This window comes from Hemicordylus capensis, chromosome 5 (genome assembly GCF_027244095.1).
Source record: "Hemicordylus capensis ecotype Gifberg chromosome 5, rHemCap1.1.pri, whole genome shotgun sequence".
Classification (NCBI taxonomy): Eukaryota; Metazoa; Chordata; class Lepidosauria; order Squamata; family Cordylidae; genus Hemicordylus; species Hemicordylus capensis.
In genome coordinates, this window is record NC_069661.1 from 256698243 (window position 1) to 256724946 (window position 26704).

Sequence of the window (26704 nt, forward strand, 5' to 3'; positions counted from 1 at the left end):
GTCTCTAGAGAGAATGAAGGCGTGGACCATATAGCAAGTTCAGGTCCCGCAAGACGCCTTGCAAAACCTTAGCTTCTTTTCTTGTCAGTTGCTCAAGACTTTGAGTTTAGCAGCGCTAAAGACTCAGCCCAGGCAGCTCAGCGGACTGTAGCAGAGTCCTCTGGCAGATGAACCTGGTTATTGTGGCGTGGACTTTCATAGGCAAGAGCAAGTAGCAAAGTCTTACCTAACTGGTCCTGCAAAGGAGCTGAATTTTTTCATGCAGCTTTGCTTCAAACTCGCAGCTCAGTTCTGCAAAGCTGATTTTAATTTGTTTTGATCTAGCCCACTCAGCTCTTGCAAAACATACCTTTGCCAACTGACTCTTTTTGGAAGATGTTAGTAAAGGTTAAAACTGATCAGAAGAAAGGAAAGATTGGGAGATGAAATGGCAGAGGAGGAGGGAGGGAGAACACTCTTGGAACTGGGGTTCATCCTTCTCAGAGTAGAGGAGGTCAATCCAGCTAGTCTGCCAGCATAATTCCTTGACTTGCTTTAGGAATTCTCTTATCTTGTGCATGGCATCGTGCTGACCCAATCACCATAATCCTCTTCTAGAGTTGGTCTGTTCCATGCATCTGCCAGATGTCTGTCTGTTCGTGGTGTGCATTTGAGAGACATACTAAAAGTGGCCCCTGAGGGAGGTTCCCAGGGCCCAGCATGCTTCACTTTGAGCTGCATTGCAGCCTGGGAGTTGTAGTCTCTGCCAGTTGCATTGCTGTGGCTTCACCCTACTAGGCAGCCTCTCTTTCAGGCAACTGCTTCTGCACTCACCTTTCCTTCCCATTGCCCTAATCCAGGGGTGTCCCCTCCCAACGCTCTCCAGCTCTTTTGGACTACAGCACCTATCATTCCCTGCTGCTGGGGGTAGGGATGATGGGAGCTATAGTCCAGCAGCATCTGGGGACCTGCGGTTGGGAACCTCTGCCCTAAGAATTCATGGCTACTGCAGTAATGCAGCTTCCTGCATTCCTTCCTCCGGGCTCCTTCAGGGTGGTCTCCTCTCCCAGTGGGGAAACAAATCTCCCTTCTTCCTTTGTACATGTTAATTTCATTACTTGTGACTCACTTAACAAATCAAGGCAGTTATGGCTGTCTGAAGCCCCGTTGATGTCAATGGCAGTGAGTCAGGATTGATGTTCTTGCATGGAACCCATTTCCATCTGTGCACTTTTAAAAGCTGGGCAGAGGCGAAAGTTCGGGCTGAGCGGGGAAGCCAGACCCCAGCAGGAGGGCAGGAATGCTGGGTTAGGCTGGTTGGAAGAGCCCGGCCAGAACCGTCACCTTTACACCGCTTCTACTGGCAAAATCTATGGAATGGGAGGGCCACTAGAGCTGGTCCTTCTTTCACGAGGCAAGGTGAGGCAGTCACCTCAGGTGGCTGGTGATTGGGGCAGGGTGGCAAACCACTGGAGTGGTTCTTCAGGACCGATGCGACTTTTTCATACTGGGCAAGGAGCGCCTTCCCCTCCAATCTCTGCAAAGTTTGCAAGAAGCACAAGGAGAGAAGAAGAGACCCTCCTTTCTGTCCTCTGCCCTGCCCCTCACTTTCAAAGCTTGCAAGGACTGGTTTTGAAATGGGCCTGCCCCCCACCAGGGCATGGGGCACGACTACATTGATGGTGGTGATGCGGGTTGATTGTTTAGAAGCAAGTACTTGGCTGGAGGTCTGGAGGTTGTGCAGCATCGTGGTGGAAATTGGCTGATGGGAGATGTCAAACGGGGGAGTTTTGAGAGATCTGAAGAGTCCCCCCAGTCAAGAGGTGGAAACTTTCTAGAGTGTGAAGGTTTTGTTTCAGGGTTTGCCAGCTCGCCCTGATCATTGCTAACTAGCTAGGAATATAATGGCCTCTTTAGGAAAGGATGTTGTACTGGGAACCAAAATGGAGGTCTGGAAAGCTAATAAATTTTAGATTCTACCAGACCATCTGTGATCAATGGGAAGGACCGCTGGATTGCCATCGCATGAACTTGATTGATTGTTAAGAAGGTCATTTTGGGGGGTCCTTCTCCAGATGCCACCCCCCTGCCAAGCAGAGATTCTGCCGTGTAACTGGGGAAAGGGCCTTTCAGCACTGGCCCCTGTTTATGGAGAGCTTTCCTCAGCTTAGAAAGCAGTATTTTACTTTTTGCAGTCAAAATAGGGCAGTCTTGCTAGCATTGTCCAAATCGTGGGCTGTCCTTTGGGGGAAGAACCTGACCTAGAAGTCTTTTCCCTGCACAAGGTCCTTTCTGGGTGTGTGTGTGTGTGTGTGTGTTTGGGTGTGGGGGAAAATCTCATCCTCAGCAACTGCTAGCAAGGCTGGAGTTTCTGGACACCAGAAGGCAAAGCTGAAGGTTTCAGGAGCCAGTGGAGTGGGGTGGACCAGGGAGTGGAAGGTTCAGGTGGCTGGGGGGAAGGAGCCCCATCATCATTTAGGCAAAACAGAAGGTGGTTTAAATGCCTGCTAAGAACAGCCTTGCTGGATCAGGCCCAAGGAGGCCCATCTAGTCCAGCATCCTGTTTCACACAGTGGCCCACCAGATGCTGCTGGAAGCCTGTGGGCAGGAGTTGAGGACTCTCTCTCCTGCTGTTACTCCCCTGCAACTGGTACTCAGAGGCATCCTGCCTTTGAGGCTGGAGGTGGCCTACGGCCCTCCGACTAGTAGCCATTGATAGACCTCTCCTCCATGAAGTGATCCAAATCCCTCTTCAAGCCATCCAGGTTGTCGGCTGTCACCACATCCTGTGGCAGAGAGTTCCACAAGTGGATCACGCGTTGTGTGAAACAATACTTCCGTTTGTTGGTCCTAGACCTCCTGGCAATCAATTTCATGGGATGACCCCTGGTTCTAGCGTTGTGTGAGAGGGAGAAGAATCTCTCTCTCTCCACTTTCTCCCCACCATGCATGATTTTACAGACCTCTATCATGTCTCCCCGCAGTTGTCTTCTTCCCAAACGAAATAGCCCCGGGGTTGAAGCTTTGCCTCCTAAGGAAGGTGCTCCAGGCCCTGCTGTTTGGTCCAACATTACTATGATGCTCTGTAGGGAATAGTTCAGCTCTCAGAGTTTTGCTGGGAATGGGTGGTGCCCACTATAGCTCAAGCATGGTCCATTTTGTGACTCCTCCCCCTTTTGCGATGGTTTAAGCCCAAATGCGAGTTACTTCCGAGCGGAGCCTGGTGGGTCTCCCTCCGTGGAGAAAGGGCCGGTGCTGCCAGTGTCCTGGATGGCATGGGCTGCTCCTTGACCCTCCTGCTTGCTCCTGCATGCTCCGAGGTGGTGCCCGGAGAGTCTCCTCCGAGCGGCCAGCTGCCTGCCAGCGTCTGGTCCTGGGCGCCAGTGTCCCCCTGGATGGCGGGGTTGCAGTGCTTGGCTGGGCCTGGGCTTCCGCAGCATTGAATGGGGCCAGGCTCTTGGCGTCCTGCGGTGCTCTCCCTCCGTTCCAGCCCCCTGCTGAGAGGGCCCCCCCCGGAGTCCTATAGGCGCACGGGGAGGGGGGGGGCTTGGGCTCATTCCATGCAAGACACCCACCCCCCACAGCCCAGGATGCTGAGCTCTGCCTTCTCTCCCCTCTGCAGCCTGCAACCCCAACGCTTGCCGGGCCATGGGCCGCGGCCTCCAGCCGAAGGGCGTGCGCGTGAAGGAGGTGGCCGACTTCAAGGTGCACACGAAGGGGGCCGGAACCGGGGAGCTCAAGGTGGTGGTCAAGGGGCCAAGTAAGTGCTGGAAGCCCTCCCCGCTACCCCTGCTGTTTGCCTCGGCCGTGCAGAAGGAGCCAGGGGTGGCGAGGGAGAGGAGGGGGTCTTTCAGGGCCGGCTCCCGCTTTTCAGGGGTCATTCGGCCTCATCGCCAGGCCCCATCTCTGTCCTGGATGGAGGGGGCCAGAGGGAGAGTGTGTGGCAATGAAGGGGGTGCTGCAGAACACACACACAGACACCCCGGGATGCAGGGCAGTCTCATGAGGATTGGGCCCCATGCAGCTGGGAGTGGGGTGTAAGCCCATTCCAGGAGGAACACCTCCAGGCCCAAATGCAGGTCATGCCTGAGGATGTTTATGCAGATTGGTTTCCCTGCACCTCTGTGTTGTGCCACTGGCTGGCTGCGTGACAAGCGCTTATAGTTTGCAAACAGCAGACCTGGGCATAGGAACATCGGAAGCTGCTGAGTCAGACCCTTGTTCCATCTAGCCCAGGATTGTCTACACAGACTGGCAGCAGCTTCTCCAAGGTTGCAGGCAGGCTCTCAGCCCTCTCTTGGAGATGCTGCCAGGGAGGGAACTGGGAACCTTAGATGTTCTTCCCAGAGCGGCTCCATCCCCTTCAGGGAATATTTCACAGTGCCCACATGTGGCCTCCCATCCAAATGCAAACCAGAGTGGACCCTGCTTAGCAAAGGGGACAATTCATGCTTGCTCCCACAAGACCAGCTCACTTCCAATAAGCACCTGCCGTCTTAGCTGGTCTGTAGCCAGTCGGGAGTCTGGAATGGTGCATCCCCATCCTGCTTTCTTCCCTTCTGGTGGAAAGAAACGGCAAGTAAAGACTGGGGAATCACAGCGTTAGAAGCAATCCAAAGCAAGCCAGAAACGCAAGCAATGGGGCGGTGGGCGTGCACTCCACTGCCCTCTCCCTTCATGCCCCCTGCCTCTGTCTCCTCCCCCTGCTCCGCTCTTTTTCACAGAAGGCACCGAGGAGCCAGTGAAGGTTCGGGAAGTTGGCGACGGAGTGTATGAATGTGACTACTACCCAGTGGTGCCTGGGAAGTACGTGGTGTCCATCACATGGGGTGGCTATGCCATTCCAAGGAGGTAAGAGCGAGGCTGTGTGTTGGGTGCAATTGTGTGCATGCAGAAAAGACGCAAGATGTGGCCCTGGGGGCAGAATTCAACCTCCGGAGGGTCTCCCTTTCCACGGTGGTTTGAGAAGCAAGCTCCTAGTCCTCTTGGTTGCAAAGCGGTGCTTGAAGGCATGGGGGTGATGCCTAATGACATCTCAGAAGCTGGTTAGCAGGGCTGAATAACATTGCCCAGCAGTTGGGGCGGGCCCTCGGTGATCTTTTCCCCTCCTCATGGATGACAGGAGCAGAACACATTCTGCAAAACAACGGAGCCCTCTGCAGCATGAATAGGATGCCCGTACCTGAGCTCAGCGGTGAATCCTAGCCAGGCAATTTCCATTAGGCAGGGCTGAGCCAGAACATGCTCCATGCGTGACTCATTTCTCCCTTTCTTTTTTTTCAGCCCCTTTGAAGTGCAGGTGGGGCCAGACGCTGGGGTGCAGAAGGTCAGGGCCTGGGGGCCTGGCTTGGAGACCGGCGTGGTGGGCAAATCAGCAGACTTTGTCGTGGAGGCCATTGGCACGGAAGTGGGTACCCTGGGTAAGCAGAAGCAGCAGCAAGAACCCTCCGTGTGGGTCAGCTGGGCTGAGGGAGTGGTGGGCCGTGCGGTGGATGTTTCTCTGTCATGGTATCTCAGTGGTGGAATTCCGGGCCTCTCAAAGCAGCTTCTTCACTGAAATCCAGGAGACCGGCGCAAAATAGGGCTGATGCTGGAATCTTGCTTGATTCATCAGTTAATTCAGGAGTTCTCAAAATTGAGTTTGTTGGACTACAACACCCATCATCATCATCATCATCCATCACCATAACCACCACCACCACCACCACCACCACCACCACCACCACCACCACCTCCTCCTCCTCCTCCTCCTTCATCATCATTGGATGATGGGAGTTGTAATCCAACGACATCTGGGGACCCGGGTTTGAGAACCCCTGAATTAATTCATTGATTCAGTTTGCATGGGAGTATTATTAATTCATATCGGGCTTGCAAGCTTCATCTTGGATGTGACGTTCTTTCTTCCATGAGAGAGCCGCGGAGGATGTGTCTTCTGAGATAGCGCTTGTCAGCAGCAGGTTTTATTAGTACTTACATTAAAAATTAAAATCTACTGCCCAATTAATCAGTGCTTTCAGACAGTCCCAGTCTTCTCTATGGGTGGAGTAAAGGGGTGCAGGGAAAGTGGTCCCCGCTCATTCCTTGCCTTGATATCTTCCCTGCAGCTCCCTTGTTTCAATTCTCTTTCCGCATTCCTGATGGTAACCATTAATGTGAGGTGTTGTTGAGGGGTGTGTGCTGAGGTGCTGATTAAATAAGCGTCAACGGAACAGTGGTGTCCGAGGTGTTTGAATTGCACGTTTGGGGTTTGTATTTAATTGTAACTTGTAATTCTAGCTTCACAACAGGGGCAGTGCAGTGTGTTGTTAATACTGAGGTCCTGTGTTGGTGGCAATTGGTGGTGGTTTTATATGCCAAGCTTTTGGTTCGGGGGTGGGTGGGTTCTCTTGTGGGCAGCTGTATGTTTTTTAACTGTGGTTTGAAGTATTAGTGATGCAGTTTGTTAAATGGCCGGCAGAGGCTGCTGGTTGACATGAGCATTGTGAAAAGGAAAGGAGCCAGGGACCTGAAACACGGAGCAGCGGAACAGGGTTGGCTGCTTCCCCTTCTAGAGGCCCAGCCCTCCCCTGGAGACAGTGGCCCTTATTTTAAGGCAAATTTTAAGGTAAAGTGTGCCATCGAGTCAATTTCGATTCCTGGCGCCCACAGAGCCCTGTGGTTTTCTTTGGTAGACTTCAGGAGGGGTTTTTATTATTGCCTCCTCCCGCGCAGTCTGAGATGATGCCTTTCAGCATCTTCCTATATTGCTGCTGCCCAATATAGTACCAGCGGGGATTCAAACCGGCAACCTTCTGCTTGTTAGTCAAGCATCTGAAGTTTTCCCTAGGAGGATGTACATCAGGTCTGAATTTTGTAAACATGTCAGTGTCTCAGAAGGTGAGGGGACGTATGGGTTTTGGAGCATGAGCAACAACCAACCCAAAGCACACTTTTGAAAATTAGACACATCAGGTTTCCAGTGCATGGCAGTGATGTGGCTCTGTCTAAGGAGCTGCCCCCGCTGCCACGTGTCCTGCTTCTGGCCTGTGATGCTTCTCTCTCCCTCCTTGCAGGTTTCTCCATTGAGGGCCCCTCACAAGCCAAGATTGAGTGTGACGACAAGGGAGATGGTTCTTGTGATGTCCGCTATTGGCCCACAGAGCCTGGCGAGTATGCCGTGCATGTGATTTGTGATGACGAGGACATCAAGGACAGTCCGTTCATCGCCCACATCCTGCCCGCCACCAATGAGTACTTCCCGGAGAAGGTAGGCCTTCCTCATTTTTTTCTGGCCAATCCGAGTTGATATGACTAGCCTGATCTACTAGCCAACAACCTGGATGGCTTGAAGAGGGGTTTGGATAACTTCATGGAGGAAAGGTCTATTGACGGCTACTAGTCGGAGGCCTGTCGGCCACCTCCAGCCTCAAAGGCAGGATGCCCCTGAGTACCAGTTGCAGGAGAGAGGGCATTCCCTCAACTCCTGCCTGTGGGCTTCCAGCGGCATCTGGTGGGCCACTGTGCGAGACAGGATGCTGGACTAGATGGGCCTCCTTGGGCCTGATCCAGCAGGGCAGTTCTTATGTTCTTATCTCTGCCCCCATCAAAAGGTACCTCCTTCAAAAGCCACGCCCACCATGACTTAGCCAATCGGAGCTATTCTGTCCCACTCCTCCATGAATGAGCACAGAGGTCAACCAATCAGAGCAAGAACTGGCCATCATCCATTTAGATATTGCCAGCAGGATTGCGTTGTGTCCTGTATAGATTATGCAGACTAAGCACATTGGATTGATTTCCTTGTCTTTTGCATAATTTATTCCGGTTTTCTAGTCATGAAAGTGAAAAGAACATTGAAGTCCAAGGAGAGACGCTCACATGGTAGCAAGCATGAATTGTCCCCTTTGCTAAGCAGGGTCCACCTTGGTCTGCATTTGGATGGGAGACTGTATATGACTTCTGTCTCCTGTAAGATATTCTCCTTTGGGGATGAGGCCTGTAGCGCATTGGGAGAGCATCTTCTCTGCATGCAGAAGGTCCCAGCTTCACTCCTTGGCAGCATCTCCAGGTAGGGCTGGGAGAGACTCCTGCCTGAAGCCCTGGAGAGCCCCTGCCAGTCAGTGTAGAGACAGTACTGAGCTAGACGGACCAGTGGTCTGACTCGGTACAAGGCAGCTTCCTAAGCCACTGAAAATCTTCCTGGTCCGCCTCTCTGGCCCCTGAGATTTCAGTCCACATACTTCCGTGCATACCCACCTTTGCTTCCATCAGTGCTAGAAACATGTTTCTTCGACTAAGAGCTGAAATGTTCAAGGAGCTGGAGTCTGTTCTCAGCATCACGTCCTGCCTGTGCTTCCAGAGGATTGAAGCAGGTACCCAGCCCTCACTGTAGCCCCGATACTTTCCTGAGGCTGTTCCCACCTCGCCCTCCCTCTGCACCTCCTCCTCCAGGTGAAAGCTTTCGGCCCTGGCTTGGAGCCCGTCGGCTGCATCGTGAACAAGCCAGCAGAGTTCACCATTGATGCCAGAGGAGCCGGGAAAGCGGAACTCAAGATCTACGCCCAGGTAGGTGAAGTGTGCCCTGTGTGCCAGTCTGCGCAACGCAGTCAGTTGGTGAAGGGGTGGATCAGCAGCTCATGACAAGACCAGAAGCTCCCGACTGGCCTTCCGAAGACGTGGGACGATAAGGCTTGTCATCTGCAGTGGGCGGAATTCAGTGCAGATGAGTAACTTCTAATTTGGCAAAGAGGCACCTTTTGACGTGGCGATTCTCTTTTATTTAGCAGTGGCCCTCTCCACCCCCAGCACAGCATCCCTCCAGTGACTGTTGCTGGTGTCTATCTTATGTTTCTTCTTAGATTGTGAGCCCTTTGGGGACAGGCAGCCATCTTTATTTATTTATTTATTATTTCTCTGTGTAAAGCACCCTGAGCCATTTTTGGAAGGGCGGTCTAGAAATCGAATGAATGAATAGCCCAGAGAACTGTCAAAGGAAGGGACTACGACACGCCAACTTGGGTGTAAGCAAAGAAGTCCTATGAGAGTAGCCATCAGTTGACACTTGAATGATCGCCCATGTAGCAGTCCAAACAATAAAGCTTCTTGTGAGCGTTTCCTCTTTGAGGGGCTGCATGCTTGCCTCTGTTTCTGCAACACACATGGTGCCCCCCACCCACTCCAGAGAGTTTTTCCTTTGTGAGGGACTCCTGCAACTACTGGCAGCACCTCGTGCCGTCAAGAAAGCAGGGAGACCCACAAGTCCTCTTGTGCAGATGGAGAGGTGGGGCTATGCAGATGAGACACCAGAAATTCTTCTTTACCGCTAAACAGCACACACCCAAAAGGGCATTGAATGGCCCTTTCTTGGTCCCATACCTGTCACAATTGAGGAGGCCCCTTTCCGTACCAGGGGTGCCATCAGCCCTCCAGGACTGGTCTGGGATCTCTAGGGATTGGCATCCATCCCCAGGTAGCTCTCAAAGCAATCCTGAAGATTTTAATGACTTGATATTGTGAAAAATATTGGGGGGAAATTCTCTAGCATCTCAGACCTGCCTAGCTACAAACCTGATATCTGCCCTGGTTTTCATCTTTGGACTTGTGACGAAGACAGAACCTGACTTTTATAGGAAAGACCTTTCTTTGCAGGATGCAGAGGGTGTCCCCATTGATATCAAGGTCAAGGAGAACGGGGACGGCACCTTTTCCTGCGTCTACATTCCCACCAAGGCCATCAAGCACACCATCATCATCAGCTGGGGAGGTGTCAATATTCCCAAGAGCCCCTTCCGGGTGAGTGGCGCTTGCGCGGAGGAAAGCTTGACCCCTTGGGTGGCGGTGTGAAGCTCGGCACTCTGTCTTCAGCTTGTGGCTGCTCAGATGCAGGGAGGCACCGTAACCGGGGGACAGAGTAGACGGGTGGCGTGTAAAAGGTCCCAGGCTCAACAGTTGAGGACTCCAGGACGGTGGATCTCAGGCAGCCTGGCTAGAAAGACTCCTTCGCCACCTGCCGGGGAGGGAACTGGGAACCTTCTGCTCTTCCCAGAGTGGCCCCATCCCCTGAGGGGAAGATCTTATGGTGCTCACACGTGTAGTCTCCCATTCAAATGCAAACCAAGGTGGACCTTGCTTAGCAAAGGGGGCAATGCATGCTTGCCACCATAAGACCAGCTCCCTCCCTCTTTCATTCATTCCCAGATTCAAGTGATCAAAATTCTGCTCTTTCTGATCATAGAGGTTTATTTGTTCCTCCTAAAATGCACATCTTGCTTCATCACTGGACTCTGAAGGCAGCTGCCACTACCAGCTCCAGCCTCCGGTGCGGTGTGTTGGATTCTCGGGTCGGCTTCTGGGAGATCAGGGTTCAGATTTGCCTTTAACCATAATTGCTGGAGACCCATGTCTTGGGCAAGTGGCTTGCTCTCCGCCTGGGGCCATGTTTAGTTAGGAACTTCATCCCAGAGAGACAGAGGCACTGGGCCGTAGAGAGACCACCTTCTTTACCAGCATCCTCCACCCTGGCAGAACCCAGAGGCTCCCATCCTGATCTAGCTGCAACGGCCAAAGGCCCTTGCGGCTAAGGATGATGGGAGTTGTAGTCAGACACCGTCCAAGGACCCAAGGTTGAGGCCCTTGCCCTAATGTATTTCTGCCAATGAATCTCCCATCTTCTCCTGGCAGGTGAGTATCGGCGAAGGCAGCCACCCGAACAAAGTCAAGGTCTACGGTCCCGGAGTTGAGAAGACAGGCTTGAAGGCCAACGAGCCGACCTACTTCACAGTGGATTGCGGCGAGGCTGGGCAAGGTAAGGGGGCAGTCTGGGTGGGGGGAGGATGATCTCTGTGGGGTCCGAAGGGAAACCGGGGACTGCAGCTGCTCCATGATAGGTTTCCCTTGGGTCTCGCCCTTTGCCGCCCACAAAATGTCAACTCCTGAGGAGGACGTAGCTGGACCCCCCCGACCTGCCTCCCCTAAGGCTTTTCTTGGAACTACAAGCAACTGCCCAGGCCCCCCCGAGTCTCTGAGTCTGTGGCTTTAGTTTCTGGCAGGGTTTTGCTTGATGCTGACTAGCGAAGGTGCTGCTTGGATTCCAGCCAAGCCTTGGCTTCTGTGGGCGTCCTGCCTTTTAGCTCACCACGAGCTCCAACTTCTGCCCCTTTGTAAGACGCCTCACTGGGATGGCAGAGAAGTTGCACGGATCTGAGTGCAGCAGAGACACTCATGGGGGTTCTCTTGCCTGGAAAGAGTGTCATTTGGTGCATGAACTGGGATATTTGTACCAGGAAGGAAGTGTGTGTGTGTGTGTGTGTGTGTGTGTGTGTGTGTGTGTGTGGTGCTTGCAACGCCCCTGGGCCTTTTGCTGCCTCTTCCCAGCCCCTCATTTGGGGCTGGTCTCAAACTTGGGTCCCCAGATATTGCTGGACTACAACTCCCATCATTCCCAGCCACAGTGGCCATCGTGGCTAGAATGATGGGAGATGTAGTCCATCGTGGCTGGGATTTATTTATTTATTTATTTTGACATGTTTCTACCCCGCCCCTCCAGTACACTGTGCTGCTCGGGGCGGCTCACAGCCATAAAATAGATACAATATACCATAAAAGTAATAAAATTAACCAAATCAAGCAAACAAGTTAAAAGTCAGGTTAAAAACCACAATCGGTATAAAGTTCAAATTAAAAATTGTTTTAAAAGCTAAAAACTAAGAATTATAAAAACTAAAGAACCAACCAGATATAACCAAAGATGGAGCATTAAAAAGCCTCCTTTTTAGGTGTGTTTTTAGTTGTTTTTTAAAAACACTGAGGGAGGGAGCATGGCGAAGCTCTTAAGGGAGGGCGTTCCAAAGCCGAGGGGCCACAGCCGAAAAGGCCCTGTCTCTAGTCCCTGCCAACCAGATCTCTGTTAGTGGCAGGGCCATGAGCAGGGCCTGAGATGATGAGCGGAGGGCCCTGGCAGGTTCATATGGGCAAAAGTGGTCCGACAGGTACCCTGGCCCCAAGCCGTGTAGGGCTTGAAAGGTCAAGACCAGCACCTTGAGTCTAGCCTGCAAGATGAGAATGAAGGGACTTGTAGTGCAGCCTCAACTGGGGACCTGAGTTTGAGACCTCCTGGGATTGGATCATCTTTCGTAGTTATCCTCTCCTGTTTCCTGGCTGAGGTATGTATGTATGTATGTATGTATGTGGCATATTTCTAGACCTCCCCGTAAACAAATCTCTGAGCAGTTACGATGTAAAACACAACAATCAAAACATTAACACAACTGAAACAATTTAAAATATAGATTAAAAACTCTTTAAAAATTAAAACTATAAATCAAAAGCCTGATTAAACAGGTCTGTTTTTTCATTGTTCATTCTGATTAGCTTTCTGTTCATGTGTGGCTTCTACTGTGGTTTGAAACGGTAACTGAAGTTGATTGATCGTATTTCTGTCTCTGCTTCTTTTTCCTGTGTGCCGCTGCATTTGTTTTCTAGTGTGGTGTGGTGCAGTGGTTGGAGTGATGGACTAGGACCGGGGAGCCTGAGTTCAAATCCCCGCCCAGCCAGGAAACTCACTGGGTGGCTCTGGGCCAGTCACTTCTCCTCTCTCAGCCTCACCTCCCTCACAGGGTTGTTGTGAGGAGAAACATGTAGACCGCTCTGGGCTGCTCGGAGGAAGAGCGGAATGTAAATGTGAAAATATATATATTATATTTTTGAAATCAGCAAATGGCTCTCTTTCAGGGGACGTGAGCATCGGCATCAAGTGCGCTCCAGGCGTGGTGGGGCCGGTGGAGGCCGACATTGACTTTGACATCATCAAGAATGACAACGACACCTTCACCGTGAAGTACACCCCTCCTGGCCCCGGGCGTTACACCATCATGGTGCTCTTTGCCAACCAGGTAATCTGCAGGAGCCCCGAGGCAGGGCTGGAGGTGGGGGTGCTGGGAGGACGGGGAGGGCGGTGGGAGTCCTGCCTGCCAGCAGTCGGCGTGACGGGTGAGCAGGTTGTTCCTTCCATGAGGTGCGGCGAGGCAGTTGCCTCAAGGTGCAGGTGACTGCCAGTGGGGCAGCTGGGTATCCCCTGCCTCTCCCTACAACCTCAAACCAGAAAAGGAGATGGAGAGAGGAGAGCTGGTCTGGTGGTAGCAGGCATGCCTTGTCCCCTGAGCTAAGCAGGGTCCGCCCTGGTCGCATTTGGGAGACTAGAAGTGTGAGCACTGTCGGATGTTCCCCTCAGGGGATGGAGCCTCTCTGGGAAGAGCATCCATCTTCCCAGTTCCCTCCCTGGCAGCATCTCCCAGATAGGGCTGAGAGAGATTCCTGCCTGCAGCCTTGGAGAAGCCGCTGCCAGTCTGTGTAGACAATCCTGAGCGAGATGGACCAAGGGTCTGACTCAGTGTATGGCAACTTCCTATGAGATGTCTTGGCGGGGGGCGCGGGGGCAGCATTGATCATGCTGCCCAGCCAACCAATCTGAACCTGAGCATTGGGACCCCGGACCCCTCCCCTCCTGTGGCAGCCTTCAGGACTGCAGTCCCTCGCGTCCAGGCAGGCTCCAGCCCCAGCCTCCAGAAAGGAAGCCGCGGGGCCATTTGCTGCCAGGGGTCAGGGCGGGGTCTCATGCCTCCCTGGCATCATGCGCCCGCCATCCATCCCTCTTCTCTCCTTGTCCCTCTCAGGAGATCCCCATCAGCCCTTTCCACATCAAGGTGGACCCATCCCACGACGCCAGCAAGGTGAAGGCCGAGGGGCCTGGACTCAGCCGGACCGGTGAGCGGGGAGGACAGGAGGTGGCCTGCTGGGCATGGGAGGAGACAGGACTCCCGAGGGAGTGGGAGCCCCCGGCTGGGGAGGGAAGGGAAGGGAGGGCTTCGTAGGGAGGGGGCTCTCTCTGCAGTCCAGGAGTCCTGAGCCCTAATGGGGCTGCTAGGGAGGGCTACAGTGCGAGGCCAGGGCGGGCAACTCGAGGCTCTTCAGCTGAGGCCGGACTACAACTCCCATCACCCCCAGCCACGGTTTCGGCTGGGGACGATGGGAGTTGTAGTCCAGCAGCCGGAGAGCCCGAGCATCCCCACCCCTGTGCTGGGCAGGTGTACCCAGTGAGGAGAGGGCAGGCAGCACCATCCCTGGCCCCACTGGAGTGGGGCAGCCATGCAGCCGGGGACTGAGAGCCTCTGCCTTTCCCCTCTCAGGCGTGGAGGTTGGCAAGCCCACCCATTTCACGGTGTTCACCAAGGGGGCCGGCAAAGCCAAGCTGGACGTGCATTTTGCCGGGGCCACCAAGGGCGAGGTGGTGCGCGACTTTGAGATCATTGACAACCACGACTACTCGTACACCGTCAAGTACACGGCCGTGCAGCAGGTGAGTTGCCCGGCCCCCGCCCCTGCTGCTGGTTCCACAGAGCCCCCCCAGGGTCCTTGGGTAGCCTGTGTAGCATCCTCCGCTGACTCCCCCCTGCCCCACCCCATAGCCCACCGCTCCAGACCGCTGGCCCAGAACTTATCGCCCTATTTAGTAGCCCGCCCCTCTCCTTGGAAATGGTGGCTCAGGGTGGGGTTGGAGGGTGGCCCCAGGAGTGGTGAGGGCAGAGAGGGGAGAGGCTGACGCGTCCTCAGCAAACGACAAGGCCCAGGATTCTTGGGGGGGGGACCCCACTCAGGTGTCCAGCCTAGCTTAAAACTAACTTGTAAGTGTGTCGTGCATCAGCAAGCCCTCAGATGGTGTGTGATCCTCCAGCTTTCCTTGCATCACCCCATCCCATGATAAAAGACAACTTGAGTGTTTCCTTCTGATATGGGGCGTGGTGGTTATCCCTTCCTGAGACCTTCCATGACTGGAGTCCCGGGGCTTAGTTAGGTGTTGATGCTTTCAGCCTGAATGCCTTGAAGCCGTGGCGATGTCTCCTCCGCAGTGCCTTGGCTTAATCCAGGTTTTCAAAATAATGGGGGTGGGAGCAGCTCTGCACACAAGCTGGTCTCTCTGTGTGTGTGTGTGTTTGTGTGTGTGTGTGTGTGTGTGGTCTAGCATCCTTTCTCCCCACAGAGCGATCAGGGCCCTGTGACTTCTCAGGCAGGTGTGAGCTCCATGGACAGACCCCCAAGCAAATTTGTTTTAAATCGCTCCACAGCGCAGTGGGCTAGTGTTTGTGGGCGAGGGAGGAAGAAATGGGGACAAGATCTGCAGCCACAAGGTGCAGGCAGGGACATCCACAGGGCTCTCCCTAACCCACCCACTCACAAGCTTATGGTAACTGATGCTGATTTGTTTTCTCTCTCTCTCTCTCCCCCCTTCCCTCCTCAACCTAGGGTAACATGGCTGTGACAGTGACGTATGGTGGGGACCCCATTCCCAAGAGCCCCTTCCCCGTCAACGTGGCTCCGCCCCTTGACCTCAGCAAGGTCAAAGTGCAGGGACTCAACAGCAGTAAGTGGGGGTGGTGGGGGTGGGTGAGACTGCTAGGGATTGTGACCCATGCCAGGGCTCTGGGTGGTGTCTGTGCATGCCACAGGACTCCCGGAATGAAAGGGGCACTTCCCTGAGTTTGTCACCCTTTGAAAATCTGAATGACAAAAACACAGTTAAGAAAACTAGAGAAGAAAGTGCAATGTTTGCACTCACCTGAAACATATCCCCGAATAGATGCTAAAATAGGGGGAGGGCCGTAGCTGGGAGACCCCCTGCTTTGCATGTAGAAGGACCCAGGTCCAGTCCCTGGTAGCATCTCCACATCGGGCCAGGAAACTAAAACCCTTGAGATGCTGCCGACCAGTGCTGACAATACTGAGCTAGATGGACCAAGGGTCTGACTCAGTAGAAGGCAGCTTCAAATGTCCATATGTAAAAGGAAAACATGAAGGCTTCAGTCTCATGTGCACTTACTTGGGAGCAAGTCTCCCTAGTCAGTGGGACTGACTGTAAAGTCAACAGGGCTGGGAGCAGGCTCCTTGGCTCCCTGAGTTCCACTGTCCTGCCCGAAGACCGAGCAGCAAGGCTGAAGTCTCCCTCCCTGCGTCCTGCTGACAAGTCCCCCCCAAGACCTCGGCTGCTGCTTACTTTGCTGGCAAATGGAGCCGCTCCGGCTTCACAAGTTCTCTTCCGTGGGTGTCTTGCTTGGTAGTGTGCGTCTTTCTCGCGGGGGTAGTGGCCATTTGTCGATCTGATTTCCGTGGTTTTTTTCTAATGCTTTAAAACTGCAATAAGAGCCCCTGGTGGCGCAGTGGTAAAACTGCCGCCCTGTAACCAGAAGGTTGCAAGTTCGATCCTGACCAGGGGCTCAAGGTTGACTCAGCCTTCCATCCTTCCGAGGTCGGTAAAATGAGTACCCAGAATGTTGGGGGCAATATGCTAAAATCATTGTAAACCGCTTAGAGAGCTCCGGCTATAAAGCGGTATATAAATGTAAGTGCTATTGCTATAATTCCAGCAACAGGCTGCCACAAAACAGCCGTCAACCCCAAGGCTTGATTTCCTGGGATATGCAAGAAGCCCGGGGTCGTGTTTGGTCTTCAACTGCGGCCGCCTGCCACATCCAACCCTGAGTTTTGCATGTTGCTCCCGGGCTGCAGACGAGGCTCGCTGTCTGTCTGTCCGGCTGCCCTGACCCCTCCCACCTTCTTCTCGGCAGAGGTGGACGTGGGTCGCGACCAGGAATTCTCCATCAACACGCGGGGGGCCGGCGGGCAGGGCCAGCTGGATGTCAAGATCAGCTCGCCTTCCCGCCGCCCCATCCCCTGCAAGATGGAGACGGGCACCACCAACGACATCCACTCGGTGAAGTACATGCCGCCCGAGGAGGGGCCCTACAAGGTGGACATCACTTACGACGGGCACCCCGTCCCGGGCAGCCCCTTCACGGTCGAGGCGGTCATGCCCCCAGACCCATCCAAGGTGAGTGCCCTGCCCTGGACTCCCTGGAGGGAAAGGGGCAAAGTGGGGAGCCATCCTGCTGCCCAGCCAGGAGGGCACAATCTAAAAAAGAAACCTCAGTCAGCAACAGCAGCCACTGGAGGGATGCTTGTGCTGGGGACGGAGAGGGCCGGTTGCTCTCCCCCTGCTCTATGAAGAGAATCGCCACTTTAAAAAAGGTGCCTCTTTGCTCAGTTAGCAAACTGCTAGACCGCAGAGCAAAGCAGGAGTCTGCTTCCATGGCTGCGTAGGGTGTTTCTCTCTCTGGAGCAGGCATTTAGTGTTCTACTCCTGCTACTCCTCCCTTAAAAAGAAAAAAGTAGCCTCTGTGGTGCATGGCCAGACCCTTCCTGCTCTCTCGTGCTGCCGGGAGTTTCTCTGTCATCTCCCCCTCCCCTCTGTAGTGGTGGCCATTTTGGAGGCTGCTGTGCATCTCTAATAGGATTCTGTATGGCCGCCCACGCGCAGGCCCATGACCCGGCCACGCAGAGGCCCACTGGGCATTTGTGTGGCAGCCTCCGAAATGGCCACAGCCACCAGAGGAACAGGCCGGACTGGGCCTTTTTAGAATGGGAGAAGGTCGGTGTGGGGAGGGGGAGGTGGCCGAGACCCCCTCACAGCTCCTGCCACTGCCCAGACCTGGCAGTGAGTGTTAAAAGGGTTTTTTTTTAAAAAAATTAAAACTTAGAACCTCAGAACTGGCTCGGAGCCAGCTTGGGGGTTTGACTGGAGGCTGAGCCGAACCGGGCCCGGTCTGGCTCGAGGTCAAGCCCTCAAGCTGGCCCGGTTTACCGATGGCGAACCGGCTTGCCCTCGAGTTGGTTTCCCCATCCCTAAGAGGCAGCTCTTGAGAGGCGGCCCGCCACTGACCCCCCGCTTCCCTTGCAGGTGTGTGCCTATGGGCCAGGACTGAAGGGCGGTTTCGTGGGGAAGCCGGCACCGTTCACAATCGACACCAAGGGAGCTGGCACTGGGGGGCTGGGCCTGACCGTGGAGGGCCCCTGTGAGGCCAAGATTGAGTGCCAGGACAATGGGGACGGCTCCTGCTCCGTCTCTTACCTGCCCACGGAGCCCGGTGAATACGCCATCAACATCCTCTTTGCCGAAGCTCACATCCCCGGCTCGCCCTTCAAGGCCGACATCAAGCCCGTCTTTGACCCGTCCAAGGTGACGGCCAGCGGGCCTGGGCTGGAGCACGGCAAGGTGGGCGAGGTGGCCACCTTCATGGTGGACTGCTCCAAGGCGGGCGACGCTGAGCTCACCATCGAGATCATCTCCGATTCGGGCGTCAAGGCTGAGGTCCTGATCCAGAACAACAGCGACGGCACTTACAGCATCACCTACATCCCGTCCTTCCCCGGCACCTACACCATCACCATTAAATATGGCGGACACCCTGTGCCCAAGTTCCCTGCACATGTCAACGTTGACCCTGCTGTGGACACCAGCAACGTCAAGGTCTTTGGCCCTGGAGTGGAACCACGAGGTGAGTTGTGGAGGGCCACGTGGCTCTTGCCTTGCCTTCCCCAACAGGTTGGATGAGGCTTTGCTAGAGTCAGGTGAAGCGGAGATGAGCGAAAAAGAAAAGGCGGGTCTGTCTGTATCTGTCTAGAGATATAGGCAAAGCACAGGTAGATATTCTCCTTATCTGTATTCTACCTGTCTGTAGCTAACCTAATATTTGATATTTATAAATTGAGCCACCCTGTTTATTTTCTTATTTTTGTTCTCTATTTTCTATCAGTGTTTTTGCTGCCCACTCCATCTTTCTTTCTTTATGACTCATTTCCTCCTCTCTTTTCTTTTCTCTTTCTCTGGGTGCTTTCAGAAGTGAGGCTGCCAATATGTTTTGTATCCAGTAAAAAGCAAAATGGCATGCAGTGTGGGATATGGATATGGCATGTAATGTGGGGAAGAGCCATGTTTCGCTTCAGTCATTCTTAGAAATGTTGTTCCTTTGGTTTGCACGTCCTGGTAGACTCCAGTTGGCCTGTTTTCCCCACACCACACCCATCTTCTCATCACGTGCCATTGTCAGCTGACTTGCGTATTCTGTCCCATTCCTCAGATGGCCAGATCTCCCTGTAGGACAGGAGTTCTCGAACTTGGGTCCCCAGATGTTGTTGGACTACAATTCCCATCATTCCCAGTCATAATGGCTTTTGGCCATTGTGGCTGGCCATGATTGGAGTTGTAGTCCCACAACATCGGGGGACCAAGGTCTGAGAACTTGTGATGTAAGGAATCTCAGATAAAAGTGGGTGGGAATCTCACCCCCAGCACAGTACTTCCAGTGACTGTTGTTGGTGTCTTATCTTATGTTTCTTTTTAAAATGTGAGCCCTTTGGGGACAGGGTTCCATTCCATCTTGTTTGTTTGTTATTTCTCTATGTAAACCACCCTGAGCCATTTTTGGAAGGGTGGTATAGAAATCGAATTAGTGGTAGTGGTAGTAGTAGAAATAAGGCACAACTAAAGCACAGAATTATCCTGACAGGATGGCTTTTGGCCACCTTTCAGGTGGTGTGCAGTTTCTTAGGACTCATCCAGTCCAGTGGTGTCCTGGTGAGTTGCCAGAAGACTCCAAAACTAGAAAAGAGCCATTTCACACGGGACACATTTACATTACAAAATGGTTTAATAGTGATTATATCCCTAGAGAGTTTTAATTCTTAGGAATGGATAGAGTTCAAGGTCTCTTCGTAGGGAATTCTCAGCACTCTTCGCAAACTGGCTCGCAGACTGTAAGAAAATACTTCCTTTTCCAGAATGCTATCACTAGCCCTATGCAGGCCAAGAAGAACCACCTAGAGGTTCAAGCTGTGTCTTCTCTGGCTTACGTTCTGAAGGTGCTGCTCTCTGATGCATGTGAACTGGCTTTCCCTCCCTGATTTATTAAAAGGGTGCTAGTCTTTCCTTTTTAATGTGTAACTTAAAAAAAAAAATTGCCAATAAGAGTTCTACACTCGTTCTGAAGGCTTTGCTCTTATGGTCCTTCTCTTTATTGAAGGCAAATATTTTTCCACTCTCAGAGACAGGCAAAATCCTGGCCACTCAGCGTCCAGGGCAGAGTCCAAATGCTGTTGTTTGAAATATCCAGGGCAATCCTGGATGGTTGACGATGCGACATCTCCCAATGATCTCTCCTCAGGTGTTCTGCGCGAAGTCACCACCGAATTCACAGTGGACGCCCGCTCGCTCACCAAGGTGGGTGGCAGCCATGTCAAGGTGCGCGTCATTAACCCCTCGGGGGCCAAGACAGACACGTATATCACGGACAAAGGGGATGGCACCTACTGCGTCCAATACACAGCCTACGAGGATGGTAAGGCCCTTCCCCTGCACCTGGGGTGAGGGAGCTCCTTTCTTCTTTGGCCACCACGCCACTCCTTTCTTGTCCCGGATGGCCCTCTCCTCTCCCCGCAACCCAATCAGGGCCTGATTGAGGGAGCCTTGGATCCCTTGTGCCTCTTCTACCCATCACTCCCAGGGGTGGCTGTTCACTGTCGGAACTCTGCACTAAGTTCAAAATCCTGCAAGCTGCATGGATTGTACAAATGAAACACTTGTTACGTCTATATATATTTTTTGCATGATTCATTCTGCTTCTGCTGGTTATTTGGGAGGGAGCAAGAGCCATGCTGCGTGTGGAAGTCCAACCCTGTGAGCAACACAAATCCTGGCCGACACCTCCCCTCCCTTTCTGAGATTTCAGTCGGTCTGGAGGACTAGAGACTTGCTTTCTTCTTTAAAAGTGAAAACAGAGACTCTCAAGATGCTGACAGTCTAGACCAGGGCTGCTCAACTTCGGCCCTCCTGCAGATGTTGGCCTACAATTCCCATAATCCCTAGCTATTGGCCACTGTGGCTGGGGATTATGGGAACTGTAGTTCAAAAACAGCTGGGGGGCCTAAGTTGAGCAGGCCTGGTCTAGACCCAGTGCCTGTGGGTGTGACACAGTGGAAGTCCTCTTGCACTGCGGCAAGAGCTTTGGGGAAGGGGCAGACATCCGAGGAGCCGCCCTGTAATAATCAGGGGAGTGCTTGGTGGGATCTACCTGTGGGAGCTGGCATGGTGATGAGACACGTCCCCCCTACCTGCTTTGACTGTCTGCTCTCCCAGGTGTGCACCTTGTGGAAGTGACCTATGATGACATGCCGGTGCCCAAGAGCCCTTTCCGAGTGGGCGTCACCGAAGGCTGCGACCCCAGCCGTGTCCGCGCCTACGGCCCTGGCCTCGAGGGGGGGCTGGTGAACAAATCGAACCGTTTCACTGTGGAAACCAGGTAGCTGCCTTCGCTTTCTCCTGCATCCACACCAAGCGAGGTGGTAGTTTTGGGCTGATCGGCATACAGACCGAGCCAGGCCTCTCCTCTGCCAGCTTCCAGGAGCCTGGGAGCGCGCGCCTTCCATTTTCCCAGCCCCAGAGAACGGTGGGGAAAGGGCCCCCAATCTCGACAGGGCTGCCGGAGGAAGGCAGGGTCCTGGAGGCTCCCTGGGGAACCCTCCCCTGCTGGCGGGCTGCTGGAAGGTCCTTTTACCTTGCCAAACAGGGGTGCCCGCTGGATTTCCTGGTCCTGGTCCACTGTGTGTGGGTTGCTTCCCTGCCCCACATTTATGGGCCCCTGCAAAGGGAGCAGCTGTCCCCCTCTCGATGCAGAAAGTGCCCTGAGCAGCTTTCTCTGCCTCCCCACCCCCCGTCGTGCTGCCCCGGAGCCCTTTCCCAAATGGTGAGGGCGGGGGGAGTGCTCTGAGCAGCTGTTGACACCCCGGACTGCCTGCCTGCCCGCCTGCCCTCCTCCCTCTCCCTTCCCGGCAGCATCCTCTTCCTCTGCTCCAGCCTCCCACTCTCCCTTTGGAGAGGGCAGCTGGAGCAGAAGGGCCTTCGGGCGGGCAGGATGTGGGCCTCGGAGCGCGTCTCTGGGAGGGCATGGACGGCCCGCGTGCTGCTCTGCTCAAGGAATTCTATTCCGGCCAGTAGAGCGTCTCTCTCCGTGGAGAGACCTGGAAGGCCCCCATTCTATGGGCCTCAAAGCAGTGGGTAGGCCAGTAGAGCGCTGGCCTAGAGCGTCTCCACGGAGGTGCTCTGGGCCCCTTGCAATGGCGATGGTGAGGAGGAGGAGGAGGAGGAGGGCCGCTGGTGGGCAGGTGGGGTGTTGCCACCTCTGCTACCTCTGGGACTGACACGGGAGGTTCTGTTTTCTGCCCTGAATTTAAGCACAGTTCCCAGGAAGAGCCCATGGAAGCGGCTCTGCAGGGTCCCAGGCTGTGTTCCCTCGAACAGGGATTCCCAGATGTTGTTGACTACAACTCCCACAACCCCCAAGCAAAAGCCATTGCAGCTGGGGATGCTGGGAGTTGTAGTCAGCAACATCTGGGGATCCCTGTTAGCGGGGACACTGGTCCCAGGCAGAGATCGTCCTTTGCCAGCTCAGCTACCTGAGGTGCCTGGAATTGAACCTGCGACCTCCTCCATGCAACGCAGGTGTTCCGCCACTGAGTTGTGGGCTCTCCCGTGTGTTCTTTGATCTGCTGGCATTGTCGGGGTCTCTGGGCTGCATTGTGGTTGCAAAGAGTTCGGCTTGCAAAATCGGTGTGGCTGGAGGCGGACTTTGGCCTGCAGAATCAGGGATCTTTGGGTGGATGATGCCCTTTTCTTCACAGGGGTGCCGGCACTGGAGGTCTTGGTCTGGCCATCGAGGGCCCCTCAGAAGCCAAAATGTCTTGCAAGGATAACAAAGATGGGAGCTGCAGTGTGGAATACATTCCCTTCACGCCTGGCGACTATGATGTCAACATCACCTTTGGGGGGCGCCCCATCCCTGGTAGGTAGAGGGGAGGGCCAGTTCATCAGGGCTTTGCACACACCCTGCAAAGGGGAGCGGGCGGGCCCAGAAGGGGCAACGTGCCTTTCTGGATGGGTGAGCTGCGTCTCGCATGTTAGATTCCTGAAAGAGAAGTGTGTGTGTGTGTGTGTGGTGGGGGGGGCATCTGGGGGCCCACTCCTTTGGGGAGGGCCTTGCCTCTGCCTGCTTCTGGAGCCTCCCTTGGACTGAGAGCCTGTCGCTCTTCCTTCTTCTTCAGGGAGCCCCTTCCGAGTTCCCGTCAAGGATGTGGTCGATCCCAGCAAGGTCAAGTGCTCAGGCCCCGGGCTGGGGGCTGGCGTGAGAGCCCGCGTCCCCCAGACCTTCACTGTCGACTGCAGCAAGGCTGGGCTGGCCCCCCTGGAGGTGAAGGTCTTGGGACCTGCAGGTATTGGCATGTGGAGAATGAGTCCAGTGTCTTGGGTGGGGGGGCTTGGGCAGACCTTCCCTCACTCGTCTCTCTGTTCCGCTTTGCCTTCTTGGTTGCTTTCTCGGGTAGGGATCCCATCTCTCCCAAGGCTCTTTCTGTAAGGAGGGCCAATGACTGCTTAGGAATCTCCTGGTAATGTGGCAGTCTGGAGAACTGGCTATCTATTATCTTTAATAAGAGCCACAATTGATGGCCCCTGAGCTAAAAGTTGCTCAAAGGGAAACAGCCATGTGGCTGATATGAAGATGGGTGCTGTAAGAATTACCTTGCATTTCCAGGCACATCTGATTTCCAAGGCCAAGCTCCCGTGCATGTATATTTATTTTTTCCATGCTTACTCTTGTGTTGTGTGGGAAGTGTTGCAACATCTGTATTGCGACAGTAGTGGCTGTTGTGAGGTTTTGTTCAACAGAATTATGTGTTGCTTTAGAATAATCTTCTTGTTTTATCTGTAATGATACGTTTATCTTAGTATAGGGTACTCCAGATGTTGCTAAACTACAACTCCCATCACCCCAGCTATAATTTATTGTGGTTGGGGATGATGGGAGTTGTAGTTCAGCAACATCTGGAGTACCACAGGTTGGGAACCCCTGTCCTAATATAATAATAGTGGCTTCCTGACTAATGGTGTCCTTGCATTAGGATGTTTTGTGTGAGCACTGGTTGTTGCCAATACCCCCATTCCCTCTGTTGCTCCCTGAAAATATGTCCCTGAGGGCTGGGGGACCCTCAGGGACATACATCAGGGGCAGCAGAAAGATAGGAGGGATAAGCAAAAAATGCTGCACTCATGAAACATTCTAAAGTGAGGAGAGCATTAGTCTGGGTGTTGCCCGATCATGATAAAATGATGTTTGTGATGATGCTGTTAAGGCACATGGCACTATGCAGAGTGACCTGGATGAAAAACAAGTAATCCCTGCCCCAAGGAATGCAGTATCTAAATTCCAACCATGGAGAGAGACCGTGGCAGTTCCTCAGGTGGCCAGCCAAGGTGTGGGATATTCCACTTTAGGCTGAGGATGTAGATGATGGAATGTCCCTCTATACAAAACCCTCCACCTAGAACACTTAAACCAGGGATGCTCAGCTTCGGCCCTCCTGCAGATGTTGGCCTACAGCTCCCATAATCCCTGGCTCTTGGCCACTGTGGCTGGGGATGATGGGAGTTGTAGTCCAAAGACGGCTGGAGGGCCGAAGTTGAGCAGCCCTGACTTAAACAGAGAAAGGCTAGGTTCTTCTAACTTGACAGGCTAGTTGTCTGGGGGTGGGGGGGCGGCGTATCGGAGAATTCAGCCAGGCGCGCCCCCACCTGAACTCGGATGGGGGACATCTCAGCCACAGGCTGACCACTTCAAGGAGAACAAGGCCTGAGTATTGGCGCGAGGACTTTATAGGAAAAGTTCTAGGGTTTTTTTTTTAAGCGGGCGTAATGGAGAGATTTGAAGGAAGAGGGAGGGGGCTGGCACCGTGCCGGTGTGCTGGGAGAGCCTGCCAGGCAGCCAGGCGGAATAGGTGGCGCCCCTTGAGATGCCAGGGGACCTCCGGGCACCTGAGTGCAGTGGCGGCGGAAGAGGCGCCTGCCGCTTGCTTGTCTGAGCGCTGAGACCCCTCTGGGGCCTGGGGGAGTGTGGCTCCTTCCATCTCTGTGACCCTCCTCTTCCTCCTCCTCCTCCCTGCCTAGGGGTGGCCGAGCCAGTGGAAGTGCGTGACAATGGGGACGGCACCCACACGGTGAACTACACACCAGCCACTGATGGGCCCTACACCGTCTCGGTCAAGTACGCCGGACAGGAAGTGCCCCGCAGGTAAGCGGGTTTGGGTGGGCCGCAGTCCTGGGCTGGGGGCAGGATCCCTTTCCTGCTGCGAGTCCTGGGCAGGGGCTGGGTCTCGGGAGCGAATGGAACCGAGGAAGCAGCCTTCGGCTGTGATCCTTGGCCTGTCGAGCTCAGTCTTGCCTGCACGGTCCGGCAGCGGCTCTCCAAAGTTACAGGCAGGGGTCTCTCCCAGCCCAGTGGGAGATGCTGCCAGGGACTGAACCAGGGACCTTCCGCTTGCAAGGGGATGCGCTTCCACTGAGCCACGGCCCCCTCCCCGAAGGAGAGTATCTGACAGAGCCCACCTGCCGTCTCCCTTCCAAACACAAACCAAGGCAGAGCCTGCTTAGCAAAGGGGGCCATTCCTGCTGGCTTCCACAAGACCAGCTCTCTTCCCTGGGATTGTGCTCGAAAGGGGCCTCTCCTTTCCCAAGGTCTCTGCCGCTGCCCCCCGTGCCCCTGGCAGGCGGCCTGTGCCAGGGTCCAGCTGCCCCTGTCCGTCTGGCGCAGACCCCTCTGTCACGCACACACATCGGGACTGAGCAGGAATCCATGTCCTGGTGGACGTCCGGCCCGCCAGGAATCTTGGCTGCTTTCCGTTCCCCCCCACACCGCTCCCGCCCCCGGCCGGTTGGATCACGGCTCCATTTTTAGGCTGGCGGAAAGCCTTCAGATCTTGGCCGGCTGTGGGCGAATTGTCCTGGGGAGTCCCGCAAGGGGGTGCCAGGGCCTGGAAGCTTCCGTGGGGGCAGAGTGGGAGGAGCGGGCAGCAGCCCTGCGGCCGGGGAGACAAAGGCAGGGCCCAGTCGCCAAAGCACCCGTCTTCCCCACATGTTGGGGGGCAAGCCAAGAGGGCCAGCTGGGAGGGCAGCGTCCCTCCGCTCCCTAACCCCCAGTTAGTTCCCTTGCGGGGCCCCGGAGGCAGGGCGGGCTCCACCCGGGCGCGCTCTCTCACCGCCTGGGTCTTGCTCCTCCTTCAGTCCCTTTAAGATCAAGGTCCTTCCGGCTCATGACGCCAGCAAAGTGCGGGCCAGCGGGCCAGGCCTCAACGCCTCCGGCATTCCCGCCAGCCTGCCTGTGGAGTTCACCATCGATGCCCGCGATGCCGGCGAGGGGCTGCTCACGGTGCAGATCCTGGTGAGTCTGGGGCGCTTGCGGGAGGGCGGGAGGGGCCGATGGGCCTGGCGTTCCGGCCGGGGCTGGGGCAGGGCCTCGGGCAGTGCTTGGCTGGACCGCTGTGCGGTTTCCAGGGGGCTGGGGGTGCGGGAGGTCATGTCTCTTGCTGACTCCCCTCCTCACCCTCGTATGAAATAGCCCAGTCAAGCTCCAGGGTGGAGCGGTTCCAGTGGGAAAGAACGGGAGGGTTGGGTGCTGGGTCGCATCCTGAGAGGGGCTGGGGCCAATAGCAGCGTGTCCGGACAAGCCAGTGGGGAGCCCAGCGAGGCGTAGCAGACTCTGGTTCCTGGCAGCTCCGGGGGCTCCCCTCGCCCTCTCCTCCCACCCTGGCGCTCCCAGCAGACCCCTCTGTTTCCAGGATGAGGAGGAAGGCAGGCTCCCAGGGCAGAGCACAGTCACCCCACTCCTGAGCCCCGGCCAGTCAGCGCTCGTCCTCATGAGGCAAGGGGGCGCCCAACGAGACGCAGCCGCCTCGGGTTCCCAGCTGCCCTGGTCGTGCCCCTCTCTCCTGTCCCAGCCTGGCCTTACGCTGCATGTGCGCTGAGCCCTGCGGCTGC

At 54.8% G+C, this 26704-nt stretch overlaps 1 protein-coding gene across 8 annotated transcripts in view; it reads left to right on the forward strand.

Annotated features, from left to right (window-relative positions):
• Positions 1-26704, forward strand: part of FLNC (filamin C) — a 104032-nt gene that overhangs the window by 50891 nt on the left and 26437 nt on the right. For all 8 annotated transcript variants that reach the window (XM_053252963.1, XM_053252964.1, XM_053252966.1 and 5 more), the window contains 19 exons: positions 3602-3739; positions 4704-4830; positions 5263-5399; positions 7035-7228; positions 8413-8526; positions 9610-9753; positions 10642-10765; positions 12691-12851; positions 13632-13722; positions 14145-14314; positions 15259-15376; positions 16578-16840; positions 17747-18344; positions 20010-20183; positions 20981-21143; positions 22522-22682; positions 22942-23109; positions 24839-24962; positions 25952-26108. In XM_053252963.1, coding sequence (XP_053108938.1) covers positions 3602-3739; positions 4704-4830; positions 5263-5399; positions 7035-7228; positions 8413-8526; positions 9610-9753; positions 10642-10765; positions 12691-12851; positions 13632-13722; positions 14145-14314; positions 15259-15376; positions 16578-16840; positions 17747-18344; positions 20010-20183; positions 20981-21143; positions 22522-22682; positions 22942-23109; positions 24839-24962; positions 25952-26108 — 3326 coding nt within the window. The remainder of the gene's footprint in view (positions 1-3601; positions 3740-4703; positions 4831-5262; positions 5400-7034; positions 7229-8412; positions 8527-9609; positions 9754-10641; positions 10766-12690; positions 12852-13631; positions 13723-14144; positions 14315-15258; positions 15377-16577; positions 16841-17746; positions 18345-20009; positions 20184-20980; positions 21144-22521; positions 22683-22941; positions 23110-24838; positions 24963-25951; positions 26109-26704) is intronic.